Raw genomic sequence first — 27,614 nt, forward strand, 5'->3', positions numbered from 1 at the left:
AGTAGGCCTCCGCTCACGCTTCCCCTTCCCCTGCTCCAGCAGGCCGGCTCCACTGTCCAATGCCCACCCGGGGCTGGAAGGAGGAGCCTGCGTAGGGTGCGTGTAAAGGGAGCAGGGGAGCTGGCCGGGTCCCACGCTGTTTGACCCGTTGGTGGGTGCGTGAGAAGAAAGGAAAGGAGGAGGTGCGGAGTAGCGGTTGCCGAAATGTTCCGGTGTGGAGGCCTGGCAGCGGGTGCTTTGAAGCAGAAGCTGGCGCCCTTGGTGCGGACAGTGTGTGTCCGAGGCCCGAGGCAGAGGAACCGGCTCCCAGGTGACTGACCCATTCCGTGCAACCCCCACCAAGGGCCTGGGCGCCATAGGTTGCCTAAGCCTCTATGCCCTCGCCTCCCCTCCCCCTCCCCGCCCCCAGAGAAACTTCCACTCATAGTTGCATGAATTCTGAATTGGTGGAATCCACGCTGTGAGTTTCGCAAGCCGTGCCGACCTGACCTTCAAGGGAATTGAAACCCCGTAGTCGGCGTGAGGCCTTTTCCCGGGAGGGTTTGCTCTTCAGGGATAACAGAACAGCTAGCCATCTCCTAGTGTGCCATGCCGCCGCTCCACCACCCCCAGGCCGCTTCTTTGCAGCAATGAGGTCACATCGACTTGGTCTTTTTGGACTGTGAGACTTTAAACAGGACATTTAAGCCCTGCCGCCTTACACCCTTCTGTAAATGAGCATATTACCTGCTCTACCTTCCAAACCCCAGAAGACATCCCTAGCTTTGAGTACCATGTGTAACAGACTGTGTGCAGTGCCAGTAAGGAGTCAGTTGGTTGTTTGCCAGACCCCAGAAGAGCTGGCCCAGAATTAGTTTGAGATGATTGGTTAGTGTAATTCTTGCCGGTCTTTAATGCTTCAAAGAAACAGCGTGCAGGACGCTTTGTATTTAGCCTTTATGAAGTTATTCCATTAAATCTTAGAGCTGGGAGGGACTTTGTGGTAAAGTTCAACCCACTTATTTTTATAGGTAATAAACCGAGGCACAAAGAAGTGAAATTGCTTGCCCAAGGTCACGTACCTAACAAGAACAGGAAAGGATAGGTAGCCAGTCTCTGGTGCCCTTGTCACAACTCAGAACTGCTTCCTGAAGTTTGACCTTAAAAGTTTAAAAATGAATTATTTCCACTTTTAAGTGGAAATAATTGCCTTTTAACCCATCCTGTATCAGATACCTGTGAATTGATCTGAGCATGTCTTGAACGTGCTGATTTTTCACCTGTACAACCTCAAGTGGGTATGAATCTCTTCACGTGTATGAGGTGCTTTGTTGTTTTTTGAATCAACAATCTTTGAATGGCCACCTGAAGAGGTTCACATTTGCAATGTCAAGTTATTCTTGAGGGTTTCCAATGTGGCACCATCTTCAGGGTCCTTTAAAAATAAAAAGTAGAAAATATTTCCCTGAGAAATATCTTAGCAGATATACATTTGAACAGTTTTTCCAGTTCAAGAAAATTGTTTCCTGATGGATGTATGTGCTAATACAAAGTGCTCTTGCAATGTAAAAATCTCTGCCTTAGCTGTTAACTAACACTGCTTCCGTGATGTCATCTATATGGGTTTTCTGCATTCAAATGATAGTGCTCTATGCAAGGTGTACAGAAATTGACACCGTAACTTAGGTTAGCTGAAGATTTTCATCCACTGGCCTTTAAAACTTCATGTACTTATTTTGCTTAAACTCACAACTTTTACTAGTATTCTGAAGTCCAATCAGAAGTTCTCATTGATTAAATATGGATATGCAAGTTAAACTGATTGATTAGACATTTGATGGTGGTTGGTAATATTACAACTAGTGGAAAATACAGACTCAAAGTGGTTTTTTCCATTGCATGGCTTGGTTTAAAGGCAGTCTGCTATACAATATATTCTGATTCCCTGACATAGCCATCCATCTCTTTGTATACACTTATTGTTTGGCCAAACATCAAACTGTAACATCATCTGTCTTTAGAAATGGTGGGGGTGGGGTTCCCATTTCAAAAAGAAATTGATTCTATTATTTTTTTTTTTAAGATTTTTTTTTTTTAACAGAGGCATGTTTTTCTTTATTTATTTGTTTGCTTGTCTGTTTGTTTTGTCTATACATGCACTGGGTACAGTCAGAAGCGCGGGAGGGTGAGAGAATTCACCAGAGCCAGAGCCGGGAGCAGAGCAGGCAGAAGGACCGAAGTACACTGCTGAGGGGAGCAGCGGGCGGCAGGAGAGGTCTGCGCGCCATGTGGGACCCTCCTCCAGTGGCCGGGGAGCAGCCGGAGATTGAACCGGCACCGCAGAGGCCGCGGGCAGCTTCGCAACCCAGCGCTCTACCGCTGCGCCACCGGGGAGGCCCGATTCTATTATTTTTAAGAATTAACCCTAATTGGTTAGCTTGATTATTTTTTAAAGATTTATTTATTTATGCATTCAAGAACTAGGGTACAGGCCAGAGGTGTGGGGGCGTGAGAGAATTCACCAGAGATAGAGTGGGAAGCAGAACAGGTGGATTGACTGAAATACACTGCTGAGGGGAGCAGCAGGCAAGTCAGGAGAGGTCTGCTGTGCCATGTGGGCAGCTCCCTGGCCGGGGATTGAACTCATGCTGCAGTGGCTGCGGATAGCTTCATAGGTTGCGGCTTAACCCCTTGCGTCACCAGGGAGGCCCTAACTTGATTATTAATTGCTTCTAATCTGATTCATTTTAGCAAAGTAGATCTATCATATATTTTCACATAGGTGAGGCAGAGGCATTGTCTTTTTTTACATGCCATTTCTCCCACCCCATTTCCATCTCCTTCCCAGTCCTTGGCTAGGATGCTAGCAAACTTACCTTGAAATAATCTCACGTCTTGTCACCTTTGTCAAGTTCATTGCCATTATATATTGCCCTTTGCCTTAAAACCATAATTGTAACTATTTGCTTATTTACTTTATGTGGATGCTCTGCTTCCTTCCAGAAATACTTGACAGTAACTAATAGTCACCACCTTGTGTCTACATTCAGCACCAAGGAGCATCACACAGATTAGGTAATAGATATTTTTTGTTCAGTAGTATTTGATTTGGTCACCAAACATTGTGCTGCCCATGTGATCAAACTGATCACTGACCCCTGATCTGAGGGTCAAATGTTTGAACATGTCCCTCTATTTAGAATCCTTCCTACCTCCTTAAAAAGAAACCTGGACTCCTTGTTGGCAAGGATCCAGACTTCCTGGACACTGCCAAGTGATACTTTTTTTTGTTCTTGAAACCTAGAAGATGAGCCTTACCTCACTCTTTCTGCTGAGACAGAGCTTTCCAGAAGAAAATTTTGGCAAGTCAGCCTTTTCTCAAACAGTTAATATGTTGTTTTCTAGAAACTTTCTCACATTTTGAGGGAGTTGCTGCATACTGCAACTTTCTTCTAAGTCACATTTCCAAAATTTGCCTGGCCATATAAATCTACTCAAGGACTGACTCCAGACCCACTGAATGGGAAACTCCAGGGGAGAGTCCTGGTAATCTATGTTATATCAAGCCCCTCAGTGCAATTTTTTAAAAGATTGATTTATTTATGCATACAAGAGCTGGGGTACAGGCCAGAGATGCCGAGGTGGGGGTGGTGGTGGTGAGAGGATTCACCAGAGGCAGAGCGGGGAACAAAACAGGTAGACTGACTGAAATACACTGCTGAAGGGAGCAGCGGGATAGACAGGAGAGGTCTGCTGCACCATGTGGATTGCTCCCTGGCCAGCCGGGGATCGAACTCATGCTGCAGAGGCTGCGGATTGCTTCATAGTGCGGTGCTTAACCCCTTGCGCCACCAAGGAGGTAGCCACAGTGCGATTAATATGATCAGGCAAGTTTGAGAAATACTGTTTTGAATGAATAATGATTCTTTTCCTTCTGTTTCATAGACCTGAGTTAAAAAACCAGACCAAGCAACCCTGAGTCTCTTGTGATTTGTAGCAAACCCATTTCTGATACTCAGAATAATAACCATTCTCTCCTCTTACACTGCACATGACCTAAGGACAGGGATTGTGTCTTATCTATTTACCTACCTATTTATTTAGTACAGTCTCTGGCACATGGTAAATTCTCAGTGATTGAACCCTGGCGCTGTGAGTGGCTTAACTTCGCTCTTTTTGTTATCTCAATTATCTTTCCTTTGGTGCTTTTCATTAGAGTAGCTGATTCTCTAAAATTCCAACCCAGGTTGGTGCTTTACTGAAAAAAGGCCAATAAATAATGAAGTTTACCTTCATTGGATTGCTTATTAATAGGCACCTGGCTACAGTGGGCAGAGCTCTGCTTGTCCCATGCTGTGTTGTATCCATGTCAGAAAAATCATATTGCTGTTCAGAAAACAAGACTCAAGAACATACACTCCTCTTAACCATTTGGGTTCCTAAGTGCATTCGTTGTGGATATATTTCTGGAGAAGGACTTCTGGCATTATAGAAACACCAGAGATTATGAAATCTACAAAAATGAGTTTTCAGTACTAGCCTAATGCTAGTCTCTGCTATTCGCGGTTGCTAATTTATCATTAAGCAACCTGAAGTAAATGGAACCTGACTAAAGCTTCTTTGCAAAGAATTCTTCAGAATATTCAGTCATTATCAAGAGAATTGGGGAAATTTTCTATTTCATTGATTCAACAACTATTTATTAAGTAAATACCTGCAATATGTTAGGCACTGTTATTCTGTGTAACAATTCAAGAATTGAATCCTTGCACAGTATAGTAAATGTGGACAACAGTATTGCATTATAATCAAACTTGTTAAGAGAGCAGATCTTAATTATTCCAAGCCCTAAGAAAAATGATAATTATCTGACATGATACTTATTGCTACTATGGCAATCATATATATAAATATATTAAATTTTAAAAAGGAATTGCATTTTAATTGTGAGGAAGAAAACACTCCTTGTTTATGTGTGGTCTGACTGCAGAAAAGCTAAAACAAATAGACTGGTACAGTAATGAGAAGTCAAGGAATAAATTGGCTTTCCCACTTAGTAAGACAAGTGAAAAGACATGTTTCAATCAGGTAAAAATTTGAAGCTATGAGTGGGTGGTAGTAATTTTATGGGTAATGAGAGGTAGAAATACAAACATCTGTACAGTACTGAACCACCTTTTGCAAAATTATGTCCCTTATAGATATAAAAACATCTGGTTTGTTAATGAAAATATGTTGTATTATATTTCTTTTCAAGTACTACTTTCGGTATTAACCGATTTGCATTTTAAGAAATCAATTTACTTTACAAAAATCTCTTCTTTTTTTTTTTTTTTTTTTTTTTTTGCAATTTGAGGCAAACACTGATGAACTTTCCCAAATTTACACTCTTACATTCACCAGTTTGTGAAAAGCAAGCAAAAACAGAATCTTACTATTATAACAAAACAAAGTTGTTATGATTCCTGGACTTAGGATCTTCCAGAGGGATAAATGGCATTTTTGAAGAAACATTTATTTCCAGTAAACAAACTTAGAGTGGCAGTGGGAAACAAAACTAAATGTGTTGAACTAAAACCACGTGGAAATTTTTCTAACCAGTTTCATTTTCTAATCTGAGTTCTCAATTTCTACTTCTGATGATGCTTCATCGTGATTGTGGACTTCTGAAAATCAAAAGCTTACCCAGACTGAGATAAGTTTCTCTACCCTTGCATATGTCTTTATTTTCGTGGTTTGTTACTTCCAAATATAAACCATTTTGCTTTATGTGGTGATGAAGGATTCTAAAAGCAGGTAAGGAAAAAAGAGTAAAGAAAAATACATTTCCATATCTTTTATCTATAATTCAGAAATCAAAATAGGACTCAAAATCAGATGTTTGTAAGTCATTTGCCAGTAAAACCTGACCTGAACCGGGGAGAGGCTACATACAAACTTTTGTTTATCCCATTCAGTGTGATTGGTCACAGAAATGTGAATGTGTGGACTGCTGCTCCATGTTGTGATGGGTATTACTTACTATACGGTAAATGCACTAAATATATGTAAGACCAAACAATTCTGAATTCTGAAATAGTCTCCTAAGGATTTCAGGTAAGACACTACATGCCTGTGTTGGACATATTTTGCCTTCTTTGCCCTGAAATTGGGGAAGTGCCCTATTTCTACCCCGCCCCATCTTAAACTTTACAATACATTAACTGTTAGGAGACCTATTGAAATATTCATATTTAATCTTTCTGAGCCTGTTCCTGCCCATCAAAAATTGCATTTGTAATACCTACACACAAGAACTTTTGTGAAAATTCAGTTAAATTATGTAATAATGCACCCAAGTGGTCCTGGGGCATAAGAGTCTATTAACTTCCAATCTCTATGTTCACATAAAAAGCACCCCATTTGTAATCTCTGCAAGTATAGATGGAGTGCTACTACCACTGCCCATTCTGTTTGTCTTTTTAAACCTTGTCAGGCCAGGAAGCTATCTACCTGCCTCTAACTAAGTTCTCAAAGCTTCGGCACCACCTGGGACTTGTTAGCAATGCCTATTCTTGAACCCCACCCCAGATATCCTGACTCAGAAACTTGGGGGGTGGGGCCTGTTCTTCTTGGTCTTAACAAACCCTTCAGGGATTCTGAAGCGTACTCAGGTTTGACAACCACTGCTCTAGGTCGGTGTTAGCAACCTAGTGCCCACAGGCCAAACACATGTTTTTGTGTTCCTGGAGCTAAGAATGGCTTTTACATTTTACAGACAATGGGGGAAAAATCAAAAGTAGATAATTTTGTGATACGTGAAGATTATGTAAAATTCAAATTTCTGTGTCCATAAGTAAAGTTTTATTGGAACACAGCCATACTCATTCATTTATATATCATCAGTGGCTGCTTTTGTGCCACACCACCAGAACTGAATAGTTGCAGCAGATACCATATGGCCATATAAGCTGAAAACACTTGCTATCTGATCCTTTATGAAAAAGTTTACAAACCCCTGCTCTAGGTCCAAGTTACCATAAGCAGAGAAGGTACTGAGACTTGTCTATGAAACCTCCTATATTGCCTGGTGTCAGAATTGTTATGATCATCGAATGATTAGTTATAAAGACTTTACATCACCATAATCTATATTTTGGAAGAATAAGAACCAAGCAATTGGTGGATGTTTTAAATCTTGCCATTCTAAAAAAGATTTCGTAGTATGATATTCTTCAGATCTTTGGGGGAGATAAAATCGCTTTTAAAACAGTTCTAATTTTTCCTCCATCTTTAAAATTTCTATCTTCCGGACACGTTACCTTTCATGCAAGACTGAACTGAGTCCTGATTAGATTGTACTCTAGGGTTTTATTGTTTTGTGCAAGGTTTGAGCCAACCATTTAGAGGACTCCTTAAGTGACTGTTGTAATGTCCCAGGTAACTGGAATCAACTTTTTATCTATCTATTCAGTCATCTATTCAGTTATCTATCTATTCAGTGTTCATGTCATATGGTAATAATGTGAAGAGAGAAGTATTTGATGAACTGCCCATATGTTTTTCATTATCTTTTCTGGAAGCTATAAATTTTCTCCCTGGGCAACATTAGAATGTACTCTTAAAAACTCTCAACAACTTAAGACTTCATTCTGAAATCCATAGTGTTTGTATGTACAGTTTTGATGATTTTTTTTCTTGATCATTTAACAGTGAACTTCATGCAGCCCAATGGGCAGTAAGTCTTTATTTGTACAACTCATTGAACTTAGTCATAAATATGTATTAACTATTTTATTTTTGTATGTGTGTGTCTTAATAAATTGTGTTCCTTAGGCAACTTGTTCCAGCGATGGCATGGTCCTCTGGAGCTCCAGATGACAAGACAAATGGCTAGCTCTGGTGCATCAGGGGGCAAAATCGATAAATCTGTGTTAGTCCTTATTGTGGGCTTATCAACAGTAGGAGCTGGTGCATATGTAAGTAGAAAAGCAGCGTGTGTAAAGAAGCTGCAAACAGCTCCCATTAATAGACTCAATACTGTTCTGCTTTAAAACTTTTGCAACTAATTCCCTTCCTTTTCTCCTTTCGAAAGAAGGTCCAAAAAACCTTTCAAGTGCCTACTGTCTAATGCCATATGAGCCAATTTGGGAATGACTGGAAACATAATCTCATGTTGATTGATCTTTGCTCTTTTCACTTGTCTTTTTACTCTTGAAAGCCAGTGTTTTCTTAGACTTGACTAACCCACCAAATTGTACCTTTTCTCTTGGATGTGACACAATTAACTGTGAATAAGGTCAGAATTCACTGCAGCTCCTTAGCACAATATTTGATTTTGACCCATTTGTCAACTATTTTATTTTTCCTCAGCTTGGGAAAGGCATTTAAAAAGAAACTAAAAACATTAAGCATTCCTAAGAGGAAAACTGTGCCTGAATCTCACCCAAAGACTATATTCTAGAAACAGGCCTAGTATCTCCAATTTTTAGAATGGAGTTTGTGTGAGGTGAGAAATTTGTTTTTAATTGCTATGTAGAATTAACACAATTATATCTCCTAAAATGAACTCTGATCAGCTTAAATGGCCACAGAAGTTATTCTGTGAGTTTTTTTTTTTCCTTAATTTGGCAGGGGTTACTGTGACTAAGCAGATCAGTCTAAAGTTGGATCATGTAAGGTTGAGTGAACCAACTTAGATAATACCTAGTAACACTCTTGATTGAAGGAAGCTATTTTACTTATTGAGAGCAAATGGCTGGACACCATTACAATTTTGGTTCTTTCTGCAAGACAGTAAGACATGAAGTTATCTTTGTTTGCTCAATCCCTAGGTTAAAAAAAAAAAAGAGGCACATGAAAATAATTTGAAGTTACCTAGATCCTCCTACCCTGACCTGACTCCAATACCTAAGAAAAGTAGACAACTTTTGCCAGTTGTCAGTCAGGTCAGAGTAAGATAACAGACTTTGAGGAAATACAAATTCGCCTCCAATTTTGGAACAGTCTTTTTTTCTTTTTTAGCACAGGGTAACCAAAAAATGCTTCCCTGCCTTTGTGTTGAATGTTTCTTCATTAATACTTAGTGCCTTTTCTATTTCCTTTTGTTTCTTTCTTGGCCTTATCTTTACCTACAGTTGTGCAGTGTCATCACCTAGGACCCCCTTCTAGATCACTAGCGTCTACAGGTGCTTCTGGGAAAGATGGCAGCAGCCTAGTGTACTTCTTAATTGTAGGAGCAACAGTCACTGGGGCAGGAGTGTATTATGTAAGATGCTGACACTAAAATATATTTTGGGGGGTAGGGTGGGTGAGACTATGGCACTAATGAAAACTTGGTCATTTGACTACAGTCAAGTATTCACAGCATGTGCTTCCTTGGTATTTGTTAAAGCGACATTGTCAGCCACTAGGGAGTCCTTACCTCTCATTCTTCAAACTGTTGAGGTCCTGCCCTATGTATCTACAGCCAACATTGAGTGATTATTACAAATCCTCATCATTTGAAACTTTTCTTTGAAACTTTTGCCAATTTATGAGGCTTAACCATATTGTGCTTTAGTGCTGCTTACCTAACAAGACAATCTCAAAGAGTAAACATTAAAGTAAAGGTAACTTGACCACCATCCATTTGTAATCATTTGACGCAAAATGTAATTTTTGTGTTTTGTGGGAAACCATTGATTAACCCTGCTTTTATTGTGAAAAGGCATTTTATTGAGTGCTTCTGAGGAAGTCCCAAAAGCCATAGATATTGCAATATTCTCCCCACTTAGCCCCAGCCTGCATTTTAAAGTAAATTCTTTTGGCAGTGTCCCTTTTGTAATCTCTAATTTGGTCAAACTAGTGGCTGAAGTGGTATAGGCTAACACATTCATGTAGGTTGCTTTTTTAAAAATGCCTCTCATTCATAATTCAGATACTACCCTCTGAGCCTTAACTTTTCCATTTCACAGCGCTCTCAACTTTTCCCATCAGTTCCACCCCATTCATTCAAAAATAGATTTAAAGTGTTCGTCTCTGATATGTTTATAACAATTTAAACCTGCTAAACCTCTGGTTTATGTTGCTCTACCAGAGTTGGATGGCCTCCACCAAGCCTGCCAGGCAAATCTCTTGATGCCAGGCCATAAAACAGGGTCTTAGAAATATCAGTGAAGTACAAGTTCCTCTCAAGCCATTCAGTTAAATGCCTCCTTCCCCTCTGTGTTTATCCAACACTGGTAATAATAAACCTATTCTATCACGGTGGTTTCAGGTTAAATGATAAGCTTTTGTCTACCTGTAACTGTTATCGAACTATTTTATATAGTTTTATATTAGGTTTTAAAACATTAAAAACTTGCTCTGAAGTGGCTTAGATTATTTTTCTCTGAAATTGGAATTAGTCTCAAGATAGCTGTTAACTTAAGACCAGAGTTCAGATGTGATGAGATGTGACTATAAGTTATTTAGTGTTTGTACTAGTCTGATCTGGCTGCCATAAGAAAATACCACAGACAGGGTGACTTAAACAACAGAAATTTATTTTCTCACGATCTCAGTACTGGAAGTCTAGTATCAGGATCCCAGCAAGTCAGGTTCTGGTGTGGGCTCTCTCCCTGACTTGCAGATGGTCACCTTCTCCTGTCTTCATGGGGGAAAGAAAGAGAGCATGAGCTCTGGCGTCTTTTCCTCTCCTTATAAGGGCACCGGCTCTATTGGATTAGGGACCCACCCTTCCAACCTCATTTAACCTTTATCACCTCCCCAAACTTTGAAAAGCCATTGAAACCAGAGTAAATACTTCTCTTTAGAAAAGTTGTCTCCACTAATTTTCATAAATTTGTAGTTTTTCTTAACCTGACCTGTGTTCATGTCACTAAATGGAAATTGTTTAAACTGGGTGGGGATACAGAAAACACTTGGATGAAAGGCAGATATCTATTTAGTATGTCTGAACATATTTTTGTATCTGAATATTTACTTAAGAGCTAAATATATAAATAGATGTATGTATATAAATCTATGACAAACCTCATTTTTGTCCTGTCCCCGCTAAACCTCAAGCTATTTCTTGGTCTGCTCTTCCCCTCATGTGTGAAGTCACTAGGTGTGAGAGGGCTTAGGCTATTTTTGGATATCCCTCTGAATATTAATATGACACCAATTCATGTCTCTGTTCACTTGTGTTGACCAGACTAAACCATCCTTTTTGGAAAAAGTCCCTTTCTCAAGAGAAGTGTTTCTAAGGTGTGGCAGGTATTTGTAAATACTACATTTGTTATTGTATCCTATGCCAAGTTAAATAAAAAAAATCTTCCTTTCTGAAATTAATGTTAGTTGAGTTCAGTTTATTAATTCGATGAATATAGTGGTATATTCAAGGAATAACTTTCAAAAAATGGCCCTTAATTTTCTAATCCATCCATGTCAGATGTTGGATGTTACCAGACTGATAAAAGTAAATTCCAGGTCTCAGGATCCAGGTGTCTTATTGCAGCATATTCTTCTGCTGTGGGTCATGGAAATAGTCTTAGAACGTGTTTTAGGATACCTCCTCTGATTGTCCTCACTTTCTCCTGGAATTAGTTAATAATCTGGGACTTCATTTGACATATGGTCACTTAAATTTTTGTATTCTTGAGTCTGAGGCATACAAAATACAAAAAAACATTATAAAGCAAGTCATTTTTTTTTTTAAAGATTCATTATTTATTTATTTATACAAGCACTGGGTATAGTCAGAAGCACGGGAGGGTGAGAGAATTCACCAGAGCCGGAGTAGGGAGCAGAACAGGCAGTCTGAGGAAGTACACTGCTGAGGGGAGCAGCAAGCGCAACAGGAGAGGTCTGTGCGCCTTGTGGGACCCTCGCCAGCGGCCTGGGATCGAACCGGTGCTGCAGAGGCTGCAGGCAGCTTCGCAGCCCAGCGTAAAGCAAGTCATTCTTACCTACTGCTTTACATTTAAAATCCTCAATAACTCTGGTTCTGTATTTTTTTTTTTTTAAAGCTAGTCATAATGCTACAGTATTCTTCAATTTGAAAGGATAGAGATGGTAGTATATTTTAAATACAGCAAATGTTACAGTAAGGTACTTAACCCTTAATAAATTCCCCAGTATCGTAAAAGATGGACCATGAGGGAAAGAGGAATTTCCCTAGGAGACTGATTACTGGTGCCATGTTTCAGGCCATTGTCTGAGTACCCACAGCAACTGGAATATCTACCAGGAAAACTTAGGTCAGAGCTTCCTACCTAGGACCATACAGATTGGTTTCATAGCTAGTATCCAGCACAGTCTCAAACCCCTTTTATAAAGTTTAGCCCTTCCTAGCACTTTACTTTTCTAGTATAAAATGTTTTTCTTCTTTCTTTAGCTGTGCCTTAAGAATTAAATATATGAGCAAAATTCTTTCCATAGAGCCTAAGGAAATCTGAAACTGGGACATTTTCATCTGTCTATCTGTATTGTTTCCAAATGTGTACACACTCAGTGTTTTTTATTTAAGAGAAATAAGTTTGCCTTAGTAGTTTTAACAGAGTAACTAACCTCATGTAGACAAAAGCTTCTCATTTAATTGTGAGATCGTGATGTTACTTTTGGTATGAGCTAGCTGTACAATGAAATATGTTTTCCCCATGTTTGGGTCTGCAGGCCTACAAGACCATGAAAAATGATAAGAGACGATATCATGAACGAATTTCAGGATTAGGGTTGACCCCAGAAGAAAAGCAGAAAATGGCTGCATTATCTGGTGAGTATGATTTGAAACTCAGCGTACGAAGGGATAATTATAAAAAAGATTGGGTACGATGCTTTGTGGATGTCTTGTAGATGCCATGATGCTGTGAGGTTGTAAGATACTACCCTGGTCCTGGGAGCAATTTGTTCAAGTACTCCACTGGAATTTGGATTTGAGAGTATCGTTAATGATTACAATTGGTTCTTTTTATTTGGCTTCTAAACAGCAAGTTTTAAGTTAAAAAGGCAAACTTAAGGAAAGCTATTGGCAAAGAGATGAAGGCCTTTTTTTTCATTGGGAAAAGTCTTTCGGTATATTTGTTTCCATTGAGTCTTTGGGGTCTTGAGTTGTTAAAAATATATTTGTTTTCCTAAAGAATAGAGCCCTAGCTGTCATTTCTATCCCATGTGACTGGCTTGATTTTTTAGAGAGGAGTGTTTTAATCCTTTAATAAGCCCCCACAATTCTGGGTAGGCGATTTATAGTGCTTTCTTCAATAACACCTCTTTATTCGTGAACATTGTATAATAATCCCCAATTGACCTGCTGGGTTTTCCCCCTTTATTGCTAACAAAAGGTGAAACTGAACTTGATATTTTCCTGTTGGTGATTAGGAAATTAATGGGAAGGGCAGATGTGTTCTAATATGTACTTTCTAATATGTTTTAGAAATAACTAAGCGTGTAAGCTAGGCTTAAGCTCTGACAGACTTAATGAGTGAATGACTTTGGCGAAATCATTCATCTCTTTGGGGGGTATTTTTCACTTGTAAAATGAAGGGATATGGCTTTTCCTGTGAAATTTGTTAAGATTAATATAGGCAGTGTTTTGCTAGTTTTGTGTAAAGGAGTGGGGAGAGTGCCAGGTGATCTTTTCAAATAGTGGCAAGGTATCACCTAAGACTAAGAAGTCACCCCATCTGCTCTGTCACAGCTCCAGAAGGAGAGTCAGTTCCTCAAGTGAGGATACCAAGTCACGTTCCCTTCCTGCTCATCGGTGGAGGCACTGCTGCTTTTGCTGCAGCCAGATCCATCCGTGCTCGGGATCCTGGGGCTAGGGTAAGGCATCCATGGTCTTGCTTGGCAGAGAGCATAGTTAGTCTGCAAGCACTTAGCCTTCATGAACATTTTGACTTTTGCCTGTTTGGCCATGTGACTCTGATAAGTATCGTCATTTTATGTATGAAGGTACTAATTGTATCTGAAGATCCTGAGCTGCCATACATGCGACCTCCTCTCTCAAAAGAACTATGGTTTTCAGATGATCCAAATGTCACAAAGACCCTGCGATTCAGACAATGGAATGGAAAAGAAAGAAGGTATGTTCACTTATGTAAAAATGGGCCTGCCTGGCAACTTCAGCTAAGCAGAGGAAGCGGGTGCCAAGCTTTTGCAGGTACCATGTCAGTGCATAGGAAGGGTGACGTGGCTGCACATTGAAAGCTGCTGCAGTACATCCATGGTATAGCTTAGAGGCGACAAGTCACAGTAGCAAGATTCCTGTGTTCTGCAGTCAGATCTACCAACAATTAAAGGTGAAATGGCCTCCAAAGCGCGAATGCCCCTATTTCCAAGGCCTTTGATGTTATACTTCTTTAGGGAAAATCAGCCCAGCCAGTGTTATCACTGCTCTACGCTTGTCCAAGAAGAGCAAAAGAGAAGATGATCTTCTGTGGCGCTGGCTTTGAAACCCTAGCAGGCACTCAGAATTGGGGATGAGAGTGGGGACATTCTAAGAAAGAGCCTCTTTATTAGATGTTTGCATGCATGAAAGGTTCAGAAGCCTTTTTTGTTTTTAAAAAAGGACTCCTTAGAGCTCTTTGATTCTAGTACCATGTTCTTTCATTTCCAATTTTTTCGTTAGCAATCCCTTTGATAATGGACTATATTTTACAAAAATCCCCGCCTCTCTTACTTAACTGTCATGTTCCATTCTCAAGCAGGATGCATACTTCCAAGTGTGTAATCATCCCTTAATTAATATCTCACAGTAAATGTCTAGTGTTTGTAGCAAAGTCATGTAAGGAGCTAGACCTAGTATTGGCCAGCACCATTCTGGCCATTTGGGGGTCATTTGTGGGTGTATGTGTATATCACCTCCTCCAGTTCTCACTTTGAAACGAACTTAAATCCACAGCAGGGTTTCTGAGCCTCCTCACTGTTGACTTGTTAGGCTGGAGAACTCTTTGTTGTGGGGACTGGTCCGTGCATTGTAGGATGTTTAATAGTACCCCTGAACTCTGCCCACTAGAACATCCCTTTCCCCAAACTGTTATAGCCAAAAATATCTCCAGACATTGCCAAATGTCCCCAGGGCTGGAAGTGCCCCCAGTTGAGAACCATGGGTCTGAAATACCCCTGTATAAGTAAGTCACCACCAAGATTGAGTGGTATTAGAGGCTTACTTTGGAAAACGTTCCTAAAATTTTTTCATGGTAGAAAGAGTTTTACACAAGGGGAAGTTGATAGCAGTTCCAGGTGCTATAACACTTCTTCCTCTTGTCTGCATAGCATATATTTCCAGCCACCTTCTTTCTACGTGTCTGCTCAGGACCTGCCTCACATTGAGAATGGTGGTGTAGCCGTACTCACGGGGAAGAAGGTGAGTTAGTGCATTGCTGCCACTGTCAGGCTCCATGCATGTGCCTGTTTGGACAGCAAGTATGGGGACTTGTCCCGCTGCTATTCACATCTGTCCTGCTATTATAGTTCATCGAAGGATTTCAGGTTTCACATTGCCAGTCTACACTTATTGGTGTCTTTTCTGAGGAAAGCACTAATCTCAAAGCCCAGAGTAACATGTCAACTGAAAGGGAAGTCAAGTCATTGGGGACCATGACCCTGAAACTGCTCCCTCCCCATTTTCCTTCCTATTTTTCCTCACTCCCATCATCACTGATGATGAGATACAAGTATGTATTATTCAGGATAGTAAAATAACTTGGCGTGGAAAATACTGTTAGACTTCTCATGGGTGAGTGCTTGACATGGGGACAGTTATGGGAGGGCATTTGTGGGATCCAGCACAGGTTTGTTGTGTTAATAGGAGGTGCTAGAGTGTGTTTGTGAACAAATGGCAGAGTTCTAGTAGAGAGGGAGGAGTTATCGGAAGGAACAAAGCTGGAAGTAGCGGGGATCCAGAGCACAAGCCAGGCACTTTGACAGGGAGGGGTCCACTTCTGCAGGGGGCTGTTAGGCAGAAAAGATGGGTCCAGGTCTACAGAGAGACCGCTAGTGAGACAACATATAGTAAGTCTCCCCTATGTCTCAATAACACACAGGCTCTGCCCTCTAGGTGATAGTGGTACTAGGCAGCAACGTGAACATAATCCTGAGACCTAGATGTGGAGTAAGAAAGGTGTAGAGGACATATTGTGGGAATGATTGGGAAGCATGCCCAGAATAATGATGGTTTCAGAGCAGGCTTCCAGGAGGAGGAGGTGTCATAGCATGGGAAATCTTGCAGAATGAAGAGACTTTCACTAGATTAGAGAAAAATTAAGGGCATCTAAGTAAAAAAAGAATAGAATAAACCAAGGCACAAGGATGTGAAAAAACATGTTTGGTGTAGGGAAATACAAGTAAGCTACATACTAGTAGAGCAGAAAACACAAGGTAGGGAGTGGCAGGAGATAAAACTGAGGTGCCTGAAACTGTGGTGCCAATGGTTACTTTGAAATAGTTTCTTCAGGACCAGCTTAGGTCAAGAAGTCTTTCTTTTCACTGGGTTGACACCTGGTAGGTATAGGGGTCCTTTATGGGGCATTGGAATGTTCTGGAACTAAATACTGGTGATGGTCACATAACCTCAAGAATATACTAAATGCCACCGAGTAACACACTTTAAAATGTTGAATTTTATGCTGTGTTCCACATCTCAGGAAAAAATTGGGAAGTGTGTTCACATTTCCATTTTTCCCTGTACGTCTGAACCAGGTAGTGCAGCTGGACGTGAGAGGCAACATGGTGAGACTGAGTGACGGTTCGCAGATAACCTATGAAAAGTGCCTGATTGCAACAGGTGAGTGTTTCTGGAGGTGGCTTTCGAGGTGGCTTTCTTCCCTGAAACAACTCGTTCCAGTTTTAGAGGAGGCCTTCATTAAGCTTTAGAACACTGAAACCCGGGCTCTCAGAAATCAGTTTCTTCTCTTGAGGCAATAGCCTTTCTGAATTCTCCTTACTCTTTCTTCTGGGGAAGGTATGGTGGCTTAGACCTTGCCTTCTGCCCTCAAAGTGATATTGCTAGTTCCAATCAGAAATGAAGAGGAGCTGAAGCATTTGCTTAAATGAAGGTAGGTAACTATCTGGTGAATGCCCAGCAGAAACTGGAAGAGCAGGTGGGAGCAATAACCAGCCTTTGGGCATCTATGGGAGGATGGGCCCTCGCAAGAGAGACTCTCAAATCTGATTCTCAGAGGAAATTTATAAAAGCCCTGTTATGAGGCGAGTGGAAGGAAAACAAAACCATCACTTCCTGTTCATGGGGTGGTGGCACTGGCACGGGAGGATCACAGGCTCTACAGCGCCACCTTTGTGGGGGGACTAGTTGACCTAACTCCTGCTTAATGGGCTAAAGGGTTTTCTGCCTCTTATTTCCAGGAGGCACTCCAAGAAGTCTCTCTGCCATAGATCGGGCTGGAGCAGAGGTGAAGAGTAGAACAACGCTTTTCAGAAAGGTAATTGTCGGCCGCAGTGCTTTCCTTGTGTGGGTTCTGAAGAGGTAGCATAATCTTGTGGTCCCCGAGTACCCACCAGGGAATTGGGAGATCCGAATCCTATTTATGGCTCTTGTACTGCCTTATTATCTGGCCTTGAGCAAGTCACTTCCTCTCCCTGCACCTCAAATACCTCACTCAAGGGTTTTTAGCTCCTAGGAGAAAAATACATTCTGTGTTTTTACTGCTTGCTATAGTTCCTTCCAATTGCTCTTCCATACTTGTTTTTTCCTGGCGCACTTGAGTCATTGGAACTCCTTGTAACCTCTTGGCATTTTTCATTGCAAGTGCTGTTGTGGACACTTTGGGGAGAACAGAGCGACCCAAAGTGAAAAAGGAAGGGGGCTTTGCTTCTTGACACTGTGCTCCGCTTATGAAAACCACTCTTGTGGGTATTTGCACAGACTTCTACTAGTCTGAGAACCATGTTTGTCACCCTCAGCACCACTGGCATTTGGGGCTAGATAATTGTTTGCTGTGGGGCTGTCCTGTGCATTGCATGCAGGATGTCGGACAGCATCCCTGACCTCTGCTGACTAGCTGCACTAACACCTCCCTGCTGCCAGTTGTGACAACAAAAATGTCTCCAGACTTGGCCTCATGTCCCCTTGGGAGGAGGGAGCAAAACTGCCCCCACTTGAGAACCCCTGTTTTTAGAAGGAGTGTTACAATGGAGAAAGAAATTGACATCAGTAACAGAGAGGCTGTAATTGAGCTTCTTTCTTCAAGGAGAAGATTTTGTGTGCAAATTACTCTGTCAGAGCCTTAGAGGAAAATATTTCCGATTATTATCCTGTACACCTTTGGGGAATCAATGGACTAAACTGGTGTCATCCTGCAGATTGGAGACTTTAGAACCTTAGAGAAGATTTCTCGGGAAGTCAAGTCGATTACAATTATCGGTGGGGGCTTCCTTGGTAGCGAACTGGCCTGTGCTCTTGGCAGAAAGGGTGAGTACTGGGGAGTGACCTCGATTTTCTTTTTCTGGTCCTATATTACATGCTTTTCATGGTGCTTGCAAATTCCAGGATGCATTGCCAGGATCAGCAGAAAGAGTTTAACTAAGGTTTATGTGGTGAAAAGCTAAGCATGGAGCTTGGTGCTGGTGAGGGATCCCTTAGTGACAGAATAGCTGTCACCTGAGCAACTGAACAGTGATCTGTTCCTCCCTTGCCACTAGCCTCTAGGCCAGGGCTCCTTAGAAAATATTAAGGAGAGTGAGTTCTTTTTTCTTTTTTTTTTTAAAGATTTATTTTTATTTATTTATTTATTTATTATTTATACAAGCACTGGGTACAGTAAGAAGCGCGGGAGGGTGAGAGAATTCACCAGAGCCAGAGCGGGGAGCAGAGCAGGCAGAAGGACCAAAGTACACTGCTGAGGGGAGCAGCGGGCGGCAGGAGAGGTCTGCGCGCCATGTGGGACCCTCCTCCGGTGGTCGGGGAGCAGCCGGGGATCAAACCGGCACTGCAGAGGCTGCAGGCAGCTTTGCAACCCAGCGCTCAACCGCTGCGCCACCGGGGAGGCCCCGAGAGTGAATACTTAAGATGGTCGGGGCAATGTGGGCTACAGAACTTACCTTTGAACTTCTCTCTGTATAAGTGAGTGACTCCTTCTCACTCGTGATAGGTCCCAGCCATCTGTAGTTCCAATTTGAATGCTTTATGGCAGCCATATTTCTTACTGTTATTTTTCAGCTATGTGAACTCGGGGCATCTTCTCAGGAAGGTGCATACTATTCAGAGAGTGCCAGGCACTGGCCTGAGGGGACACTAGGGTGGAAGTGCACTGAGTTCACAGTGTGGAGTTAGAATCCAGGGACGACAGTCCTGGCACCTGTGGTATTTGCCTCATGAAGGAATTCAAGCACCAAGGCCCATGGGCCCCAATGCCCCATAAATGGGTGCTCTGGCCTGGCTGGCAGCGTTGCCTTGGGTGTGGTGAATGGCTGCCTGCTGCCCCTTTTCTTCTTTCCCTGCCTTCCTAGGATTTTCTTTTGCCTCCTGCTCAACCATTGTTTCTTCTTCCCAGCTCAAGCCTTGGGCACAGAAGTGATTCAGCTCTTTCCTGAGAAGGGAAATATGGGCAAGATCCTCCCTGAATACCTCAGCAACTGGACCATGGAAAAAGTCAGACGAGGTAGAGACTCTTTCCATTTGCTGTGCTTCTTCCCTTGAGTCAGGCCTGAGGCAAAGTTTGCTTCTTTGGGAGACCTGTTGACATAAGCCATATCCCCTGACAAAGAAAATGTTTCCTCTGTTCTCTAGTTAGCCAGGCTTATGTAGGTGCTCAGAGTCTGATGCACCAAATTCCCAGAAGGGCTGAACGTGAACTGTGGGTGTTGGTTCTTGCAGTTCCCCAAGGCTGCCTGGGTGTAAATGATTACTGCTTTTATGGCAGGGGATACCTCCAGTCAGCTTCCCTGCTTTCACGAAGGTGGCAGGCTTGTGGGCTCAGCCACAGCTCCCATTTGCCTTTACAGAGGGGGTTAAGGTGATGCCTAATGCCATCGTGCAGTCTGTTGGAGTCAGCGGTGGCAAGTTACTCATCAAGTTGAAAGACGGCCGGAAGGTAAGGAGGGGATGCCAGGCTGCCTGAAGACCTCCTGGCCCTCCCCTACCCCTCTCCTCATTCCTACTCTTTTATTTGAAACAAGTTGATTCATTTTTCTTGGTAGCCACCCTTAACCCATCATCATTTTCTCAATGAACTGTCCCTCCATTCAAATAGAGAATCATGAGAGTCAGGGTCGACACCGGTGAACCACTTTCCCGCAGCCCCTTCCTGTCTGTATCACAGGTTTCTGAGACCTGACTCGAGTGGCAGGTTTCCAGTCAGCTAATATGAGGCGGTGTGTGTGTGTGGAAGGAGGGGAGGGGGCTTTAGGAAAAAGAACTTAAAATCTGTCTACCAGAGGTAAGTTAACCGTTTTTTGCAAAGCCCCCAAACTTCACAACCAAATGTGCAGTTGTGAGGCCCCTCAGTCATATGTGGAAACTGCAGAAACTGAATGATTTCTTGTTCTCCTCAGGTAGAAACTGACCACATAGTGGCAGCTGTGGGCTTGGAGCCCAATGTTGAGTTGGCCAAGACTGGTGGATTAGAGATAGACTCTGATTTTGGAGGCTTCCGGGTGAACGCGGAGCTGCAAGCACGCTCTAACATCTGGGTGGTAAGTGTTCCTGGTTCCCAGCCTGGAGCATGTCTGCCTGCTGGTGTCCTGAGACTGGCCAGCAGCTTACCCATGTGGGCGCAGTGCTTGGAGGGTGAGGTCAGGGGGCAGACACTTGCAAACTGCTTGACCTAGTAAGATTAGGGGCAGTCTTGTTCTGTGAGGAAATGGGCAGTGTTCGTGCCCACAGGCCAGAGCTCTTGTGCTCCTGCTGCTGGCGGCCGTCATCGGCATTACCCTAGCAGGTGTGGGCACAGCTTTCAGGCTGATGTACTGTTCCCTTTGCCTGAACCTGAGTCCAGGGAATGGAGAATGAAGCAGCTGTGTAACATTGTCAAGAAAGGAAAATTACTCTGTTTTCATTTCCCTTGAGTACTATTTTTAGCTGTTTTTAAAAATCTGTCATGACACAAACAAGACTATAGTGTGGAGGAACCATGAGGTCATTTCCCCATTGTTAGCTCATTGCAAGTGGATTGTGTTTGATTGTGGACTCTGCAACCAAAGACATAGGAACTTAGAAGGGTATTTTTTTCTTTAAACCTTATTTTTTTTAAGATATAATTTACTGGATTTTTCTAACCTGTCCTAAAACAATACAAACTCAATGTAGAAGACAGAGACAAGCAATCCACACTCAATGTAGAAGGCACAGACAAGCAGGAGATGGGCAAAGTCCCCTGCAGCAACCACCGATATTTTGGTGTATTTTCTTCCTTCATTTTTGTGCCGTTGGGTTTTGGTTGTTATACACTGTCATGGCGAACATACTGTACATGAACATTTATATTCTCCTTTTCACTTCACATTATATTTTCCATGTTGCCCCTAAGCCTGTAAACACTTTAATGACTGTATAATATTCCATTAATTGTATTTCATAGTTTCTTTCGCCACTGGCCACGTGTTGGATTTGTAGGTTTCTTTGGGGTTGGGGGAATAGCCCCAGTCTGGATAGTTACAATGATGAACAGAGTAAAGCTCATACACCACATCCTTCATGGAGCTGGCCCTCTTCACCTCCAGCCAGGGGTTCTATCTCTGCTTGGAACACCGAGCTCACTTAACTTGCACCTCTCCAGTAGTCCACTGCTCGCTTGCATTGCACTGCAGTGAAGAACAGCGCCCCGCCTTCCTCAGCCAGCTTATACTCTCCCGGTGGGCAGCATTTCTGTCAGGTGCATCTCAGCAAGGCAGATGACGTAATACTTTGTATGTGTTCAGTACTCCACAAATATTTTGTCAAATGAATGAAAACTGGATAACCAAAAACATTTTGGAAAACAGTGCTAGGTAACAGACAGTTCCACCTAAAAATTGGTTTCCAGGTGTAGGAAAGAATATTGTGCAAATACAGCTATTAAATATCCTGTCTTGGGCCTCCCCGGTGGCGCAACGGTTGAGCGCTGGACTGCAAAGCTGCGCGCGGCCAATGCAGCACAGGTTCGATCCCCGGCTGCTCCCCGGCCACCGGAGGAGGGTCCCACATGGCGCGCAGACCTCTCCTGCCGCCCGCTGCTCCCCTCAGCAGTATATTTCGGTTCTTCTCTTCTGCCTGCTCTACTCCCCGCTCTAGCTCTGGTGAATTCTCTCACCCTCCCGCGCTTCTGACTGTACCCAGTGCATGTATAAATAAATAAATAAATAAATAAATAAATAAATCTTTAATTAAATAAATAAATATCCTGTCTCTGCTAAGGACAGACTGAGAAGAAATACATAGGGGTCAGCTGGAACATAGAAGACATAGGCTAGTTCTGTGGAAATAGAGATAGTATTTAAAAAGTGGAATCGCAACTATTTTGATCGTGTAGGTATAAATCTGGCCTGTAAATGAAAAATGGTGATTTGTTACCATCACAAGATTTTTTTTGAGCCCCAAAAGTCTGTATTCTATTTTTAACTTGCTTTTTTATCATGTGCTCATGTGATGTATTTGTCTCCAAAGGCAGGAGATGCCGCATGCTTCTACGATATAAAGTTGGGTAGGAGGCGGGTAGAGCACCATGATCATGCTGTTGTGAGCGGAAGATTGGCTGGAGAAAATATGACTGGAGCTGCTAAGCCATACTGGCATCAGTCAATGTTCTGGTAATAGTTTTGTGCCCTGAGGACTCAACTGGTTGGAACAGAATTAATGGAATCGGAGTTATGGTTTGGTCTCTTTGTTAGGTCACTCAGCTTCAGAGAGGTGAATTCATTCCACCTCATACACATGCATTCTACCCTTGAGCAGCCCTCTGGGAACAGGGATACCTTTGGTGAATGAATGGAGATGCAGCAGCACTCTGGCAAAGTAGTTCATAGTTTCAGTTCTAGTAGGTGATTCAAGAGTGTATGCTTAGGTATAGACAGCAGAATATTTTAATTGGTTCTTTGCTGCTAACCCTAATGAGCCCAATGTACTGACAGAAAAGGTGCACGCTCACAGGTCACCCTCAAGATCAGCGATTCAAAGCCAGGCATCTAGAGACAGTTCTCTGGAAAGAGAAAGGTTGGCAGTGGGCATCCTGAGTGCTGGGGCTGGCCCGATTTGGCATGATTTTTCATTTTGTTGATTCGAAAGGTGGGGGTCCATAAAAAAAAAAATCAAGGTTTTAGGAGCTTCTCAGCTGTTCCTGTTGGGGAGATTCTCAGCTGATGGGAGTACTTTTTAAGATGATAACCTACAACTTTATGAGCGGGCGGCAGAAACATTACAGATGGATTTCAGGGTCAACTCCTGAAAGATAATACAGTTAAAAAAAATAGTCCCTAGCTATGAAATTATCAGTTAGGTCCCAGGAGCAGAATCCAAGAAGTCATTGTAGACTGTTCCGTGAAAGAGACCAGTCCAGTGAGCTGCTGCAGCCAAAAAGATAAGAAAATGCAGAGCACTAGAAACAAAACAGCTCGCGTAGCCTGGATGATTACAAAACCATGGAGGGTCTGTGCTGCAAACATTCGGTCATGATCCTAGTTTGTAAAGAAAGGCAGGGCAATGATAGGAAAGGTTTCCAAGAAGAGCAATTAAAATAGAATGACCAAAAGAAGGGGCCTCGTAGTAGGAAGCAATCCACTCTTGAGTAATGAAGGCTAAGAGGAAAATACCATCAGTTAATGAAACCAGAAAGTATCAGAGGTTCTGAACTCCATAAATATGGAGCACTCTTTACAGCTTCAAAAGGGCTGTTTTAGGATGAGCAAAAGTCACACTGGGAATGGTCGATGTGAGGAACCCCTCACTGCCCAAAGGTGGTATGGGGTAAAAGCATGAACACCTTTAAGAAATCATAGACCGTGGTCTGTGGATGTGCTGCATATGATGTCATCTTAAGGGAAATAGAAACTGCTTGGGATTATCATGCTTTCTCACAGCTGCCCCCAGGTGCCCTAGTGTTTTGTGTTTCTCTTGTTGCACATGCCAACTTCTCTGGTTGGCATGAAAGCTGGTGTCTTAGAGAACATGTGCAGCCATGTCATTGCTGGTAGCCCCTTGACAGAGCACGCTCTTTTCTCGCCTTCCCTAGGAGCGATTTGGGTCCTGATGTTGGCTACGAAGCTATTGGTCTTGTGGACAGTAGTTTGCCCACAGTTGGTGTTTTCGCAAGAGCAACTGCACAAGACAACCCCAAATCGGCCACAGAGCAGTCCGGTAAGAAAGCGCCCTCCCCCCCGCCCACTTCTCTTGGGAGTGTTGAGAAGCAGTGGTTCAGCTTCTCCTTAACAAGGGGTTTCTGTATTGACCAGAGGGAGCAGTCAGTGAAAGCTTTGCTTTCAGGTTGTATTTTAAAATAAACCAAACCTGGGGGCCTCCCTGGTGGCGCAAGGGGTTAAGATGCAATCTATGAAGCTCACCGCAGCCACTACAGCACAAGTTCGATCCCTGGCCAGGGAGGTGACCCACATGGCGCAGCAGACCTCTCCTGACTCACCCGCTGCTCCCCTCAGCAGTGTATTTCAGTACATCTGCCTGTTCTGTTCACCACTCTGTCTCTGGTGAATCCTCTCACCCCCCAAAACTCTGGCCTATGCCCTGGTTCTTGTATATATAAATAAATCTTTAAAAAAAAAATAAATAAACCAAACCCAGAGTCCTCACTCTTTAGCGGTCTGAGAGCTGGCAACCTCGTGGATCCCGGTCAGAGCACAGACTCGGGTATTGTGGGTGTCTGTCCTCGACCCCAGACGGTGGCTAGGTCAGCAAGTCTGTCTCTAGGGAATAGGACCTGCATGATGAAAAACCCTGAACTTTTAAGGTGCTGCTTTTATTGCTGTTTTTTTTTTGTTTGTTTGTTTGTTTGTTTTGCTACCTGCTAATCCCAAGAACCTTAGCTTAGGACCTGCCATCTTCTATAGGCCCTTGGGCACTGAAGAACTGAGCTGCCTCCAGTCCCCTTTGTCAGCTCTTAATGCCAGGGTTGCTTTACACAGAAGGCACCTCATGGAATGAGCTTCTCTCCCACACACATCTCTTTAGCCCTGCTCTCTCTCCCTTCCATGACCTTGGTTGATGTTCTTTAACCTCCGTATCCTCTTGTCAGAGGCATTTCAAGGGCAAGTTGCTATTTAAGGAGGAGAAAGCAGGACATTGTACAGCTATGTGGATCATTTCCCTGGGTAACCCAAGTGGATTCCACACTCCTTAATTCTGGAAGTGGACCAGGAGAGGGACCCAGGGACTGATGAGCTCAAGGTCACTGCTCTGTCCACTGGGCAGTAAGTATTACTCGGTGCCTGGGGGTTGTCAGAAGACAGGATGCCTCCTCCCCATGCTACCACCTCCCACTGACAGGAAACACCGAGATGGTTTTTCCACACAGAAGTAACTTCTGCTTTGACCAGAGGGTCTCTCTAGCAGCACTGTCTGCTAGAATTTTCTGCTGTGATGGCAATGGCCTGTCTCTGCTCTGTCCAATACCTTAGCCACTAGCCACATGTGGCAGTGTAGCACTGGAAGTATGGCTGCTACAAATGAGGAACTGAGTTTTACGCTTGCTTTAATTAATTTCTAGCTTATTTTTGGTTAGAACAGCTGTATGTAGCAAGTGGCTGCTGGACTGGACTACATCTAGAATGTTTCTCAGGGCATACATGGAAGATTGGCTTGTAAGGGATGGAGGAAAGTTTGGGGTCACATTGACCTAGTGCCCACAGCCTGACAAGGAGGAACCTTCATCAGCTTTGTTGATGAAGAGGGACTGGAAAAGGCCAGCATCTGCTGAGAGGCGATAGAAAAACAAATCATCTCAAAGCAGGTGTCCAAAGACACTTGCCTTCTGGAATTCCTCAAGCTCATAATAACTGAGGTTTTGACTTCGTTTGTTTGTTTTGGGGGTTGGCCACAGGGACTGGTATCCGATCAGAGAGTGAGACAGAGTCCGAGGCCTCAGAAATCGCCATTCCTACCAGCAACCCTGCAGTTCCTCAGGCCCCCACACAAGGGGAGGACTACGGCAAAGGGGTCATCTTCTACCTCAGGGACAAAGTGGTGGTGGGGATTGTGCTGTGGAACATCTTCAACCGAATGCCCATCGCAAGGAAGGTGGGTGCTGGTTAGAATTGTTGGGGGAGGGTGGGAAGTGCGGGCCGGAAGTGCTCCCGTGCTTTCATCCAGGGCCCTGCTCTGCATTGTCCACCTAGGTCAGGTTGTGCCTGAGTAGAACAAAGCTTCAGCCTTGGCTCAGGAATGTCGTGTTTTCACTTGGCGGTTGGCTGGGTGGCCCGGGGGTTGGCCCACACTCCTTTGGGGTTAGTAAAACGCTGCTCCCACAACTCTGCCAGCGTGAGATGGGGCTGGCCCAGGCTGCCCCACCGTGCCGCCTGAATGCACATGGGCTGGGTTGGTGACCTGTTGTCCTTTCTCCCTCAGATCATCAAGGATGGGGAACAACATGAAGATCTCAATGAAGTAGCCAAATTGTTCAACATTCATGAAGACTGAACTCCCTCTTCCCCCCCCGCCCCGGTGGAATAGACAAGCACTTTGCTGTCCCTGACAGCCATTTGAATGGGTAACGAAGCATTTTGTATGCACAGAATTCCTCTGTGTGTATAAGTGTGAGTGATCGCATCCTTTGCGACTGTTTCCAACCATGTAGGTGAATTCTTAATGTTCACGTCACTAAATAAAACCTGATTCTTCTACATTAAATTCTGTCCTCTTTGAAAGGGAGCGGGTGTGTGAAGGGAGAAAGCTGTGTGTGTCAGAGAGCAGGCAAAGTTGGGCTAGTGCCCAGTGCATGGCTTTTCTCAGCCTCTTTCCCCTGGCCACAGGCGGAACTTCTCCAGTTCCCCAAGCTGCACTCATCCCTGCAGACCTCTGCGTGCACACTTGTCGCGGCTTCTCCCTGTCTCTAGGAAGACTTTCCCGACCCTCCTTCACCAGTTCCTTATTTTCTTACCTCCCTGCTGGAAGCGGGAACCATGGCTTTAATACTTGCTCCAGGATTCTAGCACTAGAGCTTAGCACAGGGTCTGGCTCACAGTCGGTGTTCAGGAAGACCTTGTTCAATGATTGAATAATAAAATGATGGGATAGAGTCTGCTCTACCGGGACAACTCCTGGTGTGCACCTGACCCCCAGCCCACTCCTGACCTGAACTGGCACAGCAGGGGCCAGGAAAGACACTGACTGCCAACAAAAACAAGGGACTTCATGCTTCTCAACTGAACCAGCCGCCTTCCTTGAGGGATGGTGATGGATCCACTCTGCTCCCTGTCCCTGAAGCAGAAACCAGTGACTCGCCACCTTTCTTATCCAAATATGCTTATAGGCACATCGCACTTTATAGATGAGTTCCCATGGGAATAGAATTCAGCGTTCCATGAATCAATTCCTTTCTTTTTTTTGCATCTCCGCTACTTCTAAAAATCAAATCTTATTTCAATTATGAGGAAAGTTGCACTACTTTCAAGAATCCTGAGTCTTTCTGTAAAGAGAAAATTACTACCAGTCCAGAATTTTTTCAATATGAGTTTATTTTTTTTAAAGATTTATTTACTTATTTATTTATACATGCATACAAGCACTGGGTACAGTCAGAAGCGCGGGAGGGTGAGAG

The 27,614-nt window shown here is 43.2% G+C and overlaps 1 protein-coding gene across 2 annotated transcripts; it reads left to right on the forward strand.

The window, feature by feature from the left end:
- On the forward strand, nucleotides 1–26,704 carry AIFM1 (apoptosis inducing factor mitochondria associated 1). 2 transcript variants are annotated; one of them, XM_037511948.1, is made up of 16 exons: nucleotides 1–310; nucleotides 7,795–7,937; nucleotides 12,598–12,697; nucleotides 13,619–13,743; nucleotides 13,873–14,003; nucleotides 15,196–15,286; nucleotides 16,621–16,705; nucleotides 17,284–17,360; nucleotides 18,241–18,349; nucleotides 19,431–19,538; nucleotides 19,882–19,970; nucleotides 20,431–20,571; nucleotides 22,520–22,662; nucleotides 24,081–24,205; nucleotides 25,899–26,095; nucleotides 26,423–26,704. In XM_037511948.1, the coding sequence occupies exons 1-16, from the start codon at nucleotides 205–207 to the stop codon at nucleotides 26,492–26,494; spliced, it is 1,842 nt and encodes a 613-aa protein (XP_037367845.1). In that variant the 5' UTR covers nucleotides 1–204; the 3' UTR covers nucleotides 26,495–26,704. The 2 variants fall into 2 exon arrangements, with proteins under 2 accessions (XP_037367845.1, XP_037367846.1); XM_037511949.1 differs by lacking the exon at nucleotides 7,795–7,937 and adding an exon at nucleotides 9,096–9,226.
- Nucleotides 26,705–27,614: the final 910 nt, after the last annotated feature.

The sequence above is a fragment of the Talpa occidentalis genome, unplaced genomic scaffold (genome assembly GCF_014898055.3).
Source record: "Talpa occidentalis isolate TD23 unplaced genomic scaffold, MPIMG_talOcc4v2.1 talOcc4.15, whole genome shotgun sequence".
Classification (NCBI taxonomy): Eukaryota; Metazoa; Chordata; class Mammalia; order Eulipotyphla; family Talpidae; genus Talpa; species Talpa occidentalis.

Bases quoted from the DNA above. Each gene is read 5' to 3' on its own strand.
- AIFM1 (XM_037511948.1), top strand. From the start codon at position 205: ATGTTCCGGTGTGGAGGCCTGGCAGCGGGTGCTTTGAAGCAGAAGCTG. The intron at 12,698-13,618 runs GTGAGTATGATT...GCTCTGTCACAG, and splicing joins GAAAATGGCTGCATTATCTG to CTCCAGAAGGAGAGTCAGTT. The intron at 26,096-26,422 runs GTGGGTGCTGGT...TTTCTCCCTCAG, and splicing joins GAATGCCCATCGCAAGGAAG to ATCATCAAGGATGGGGAACA.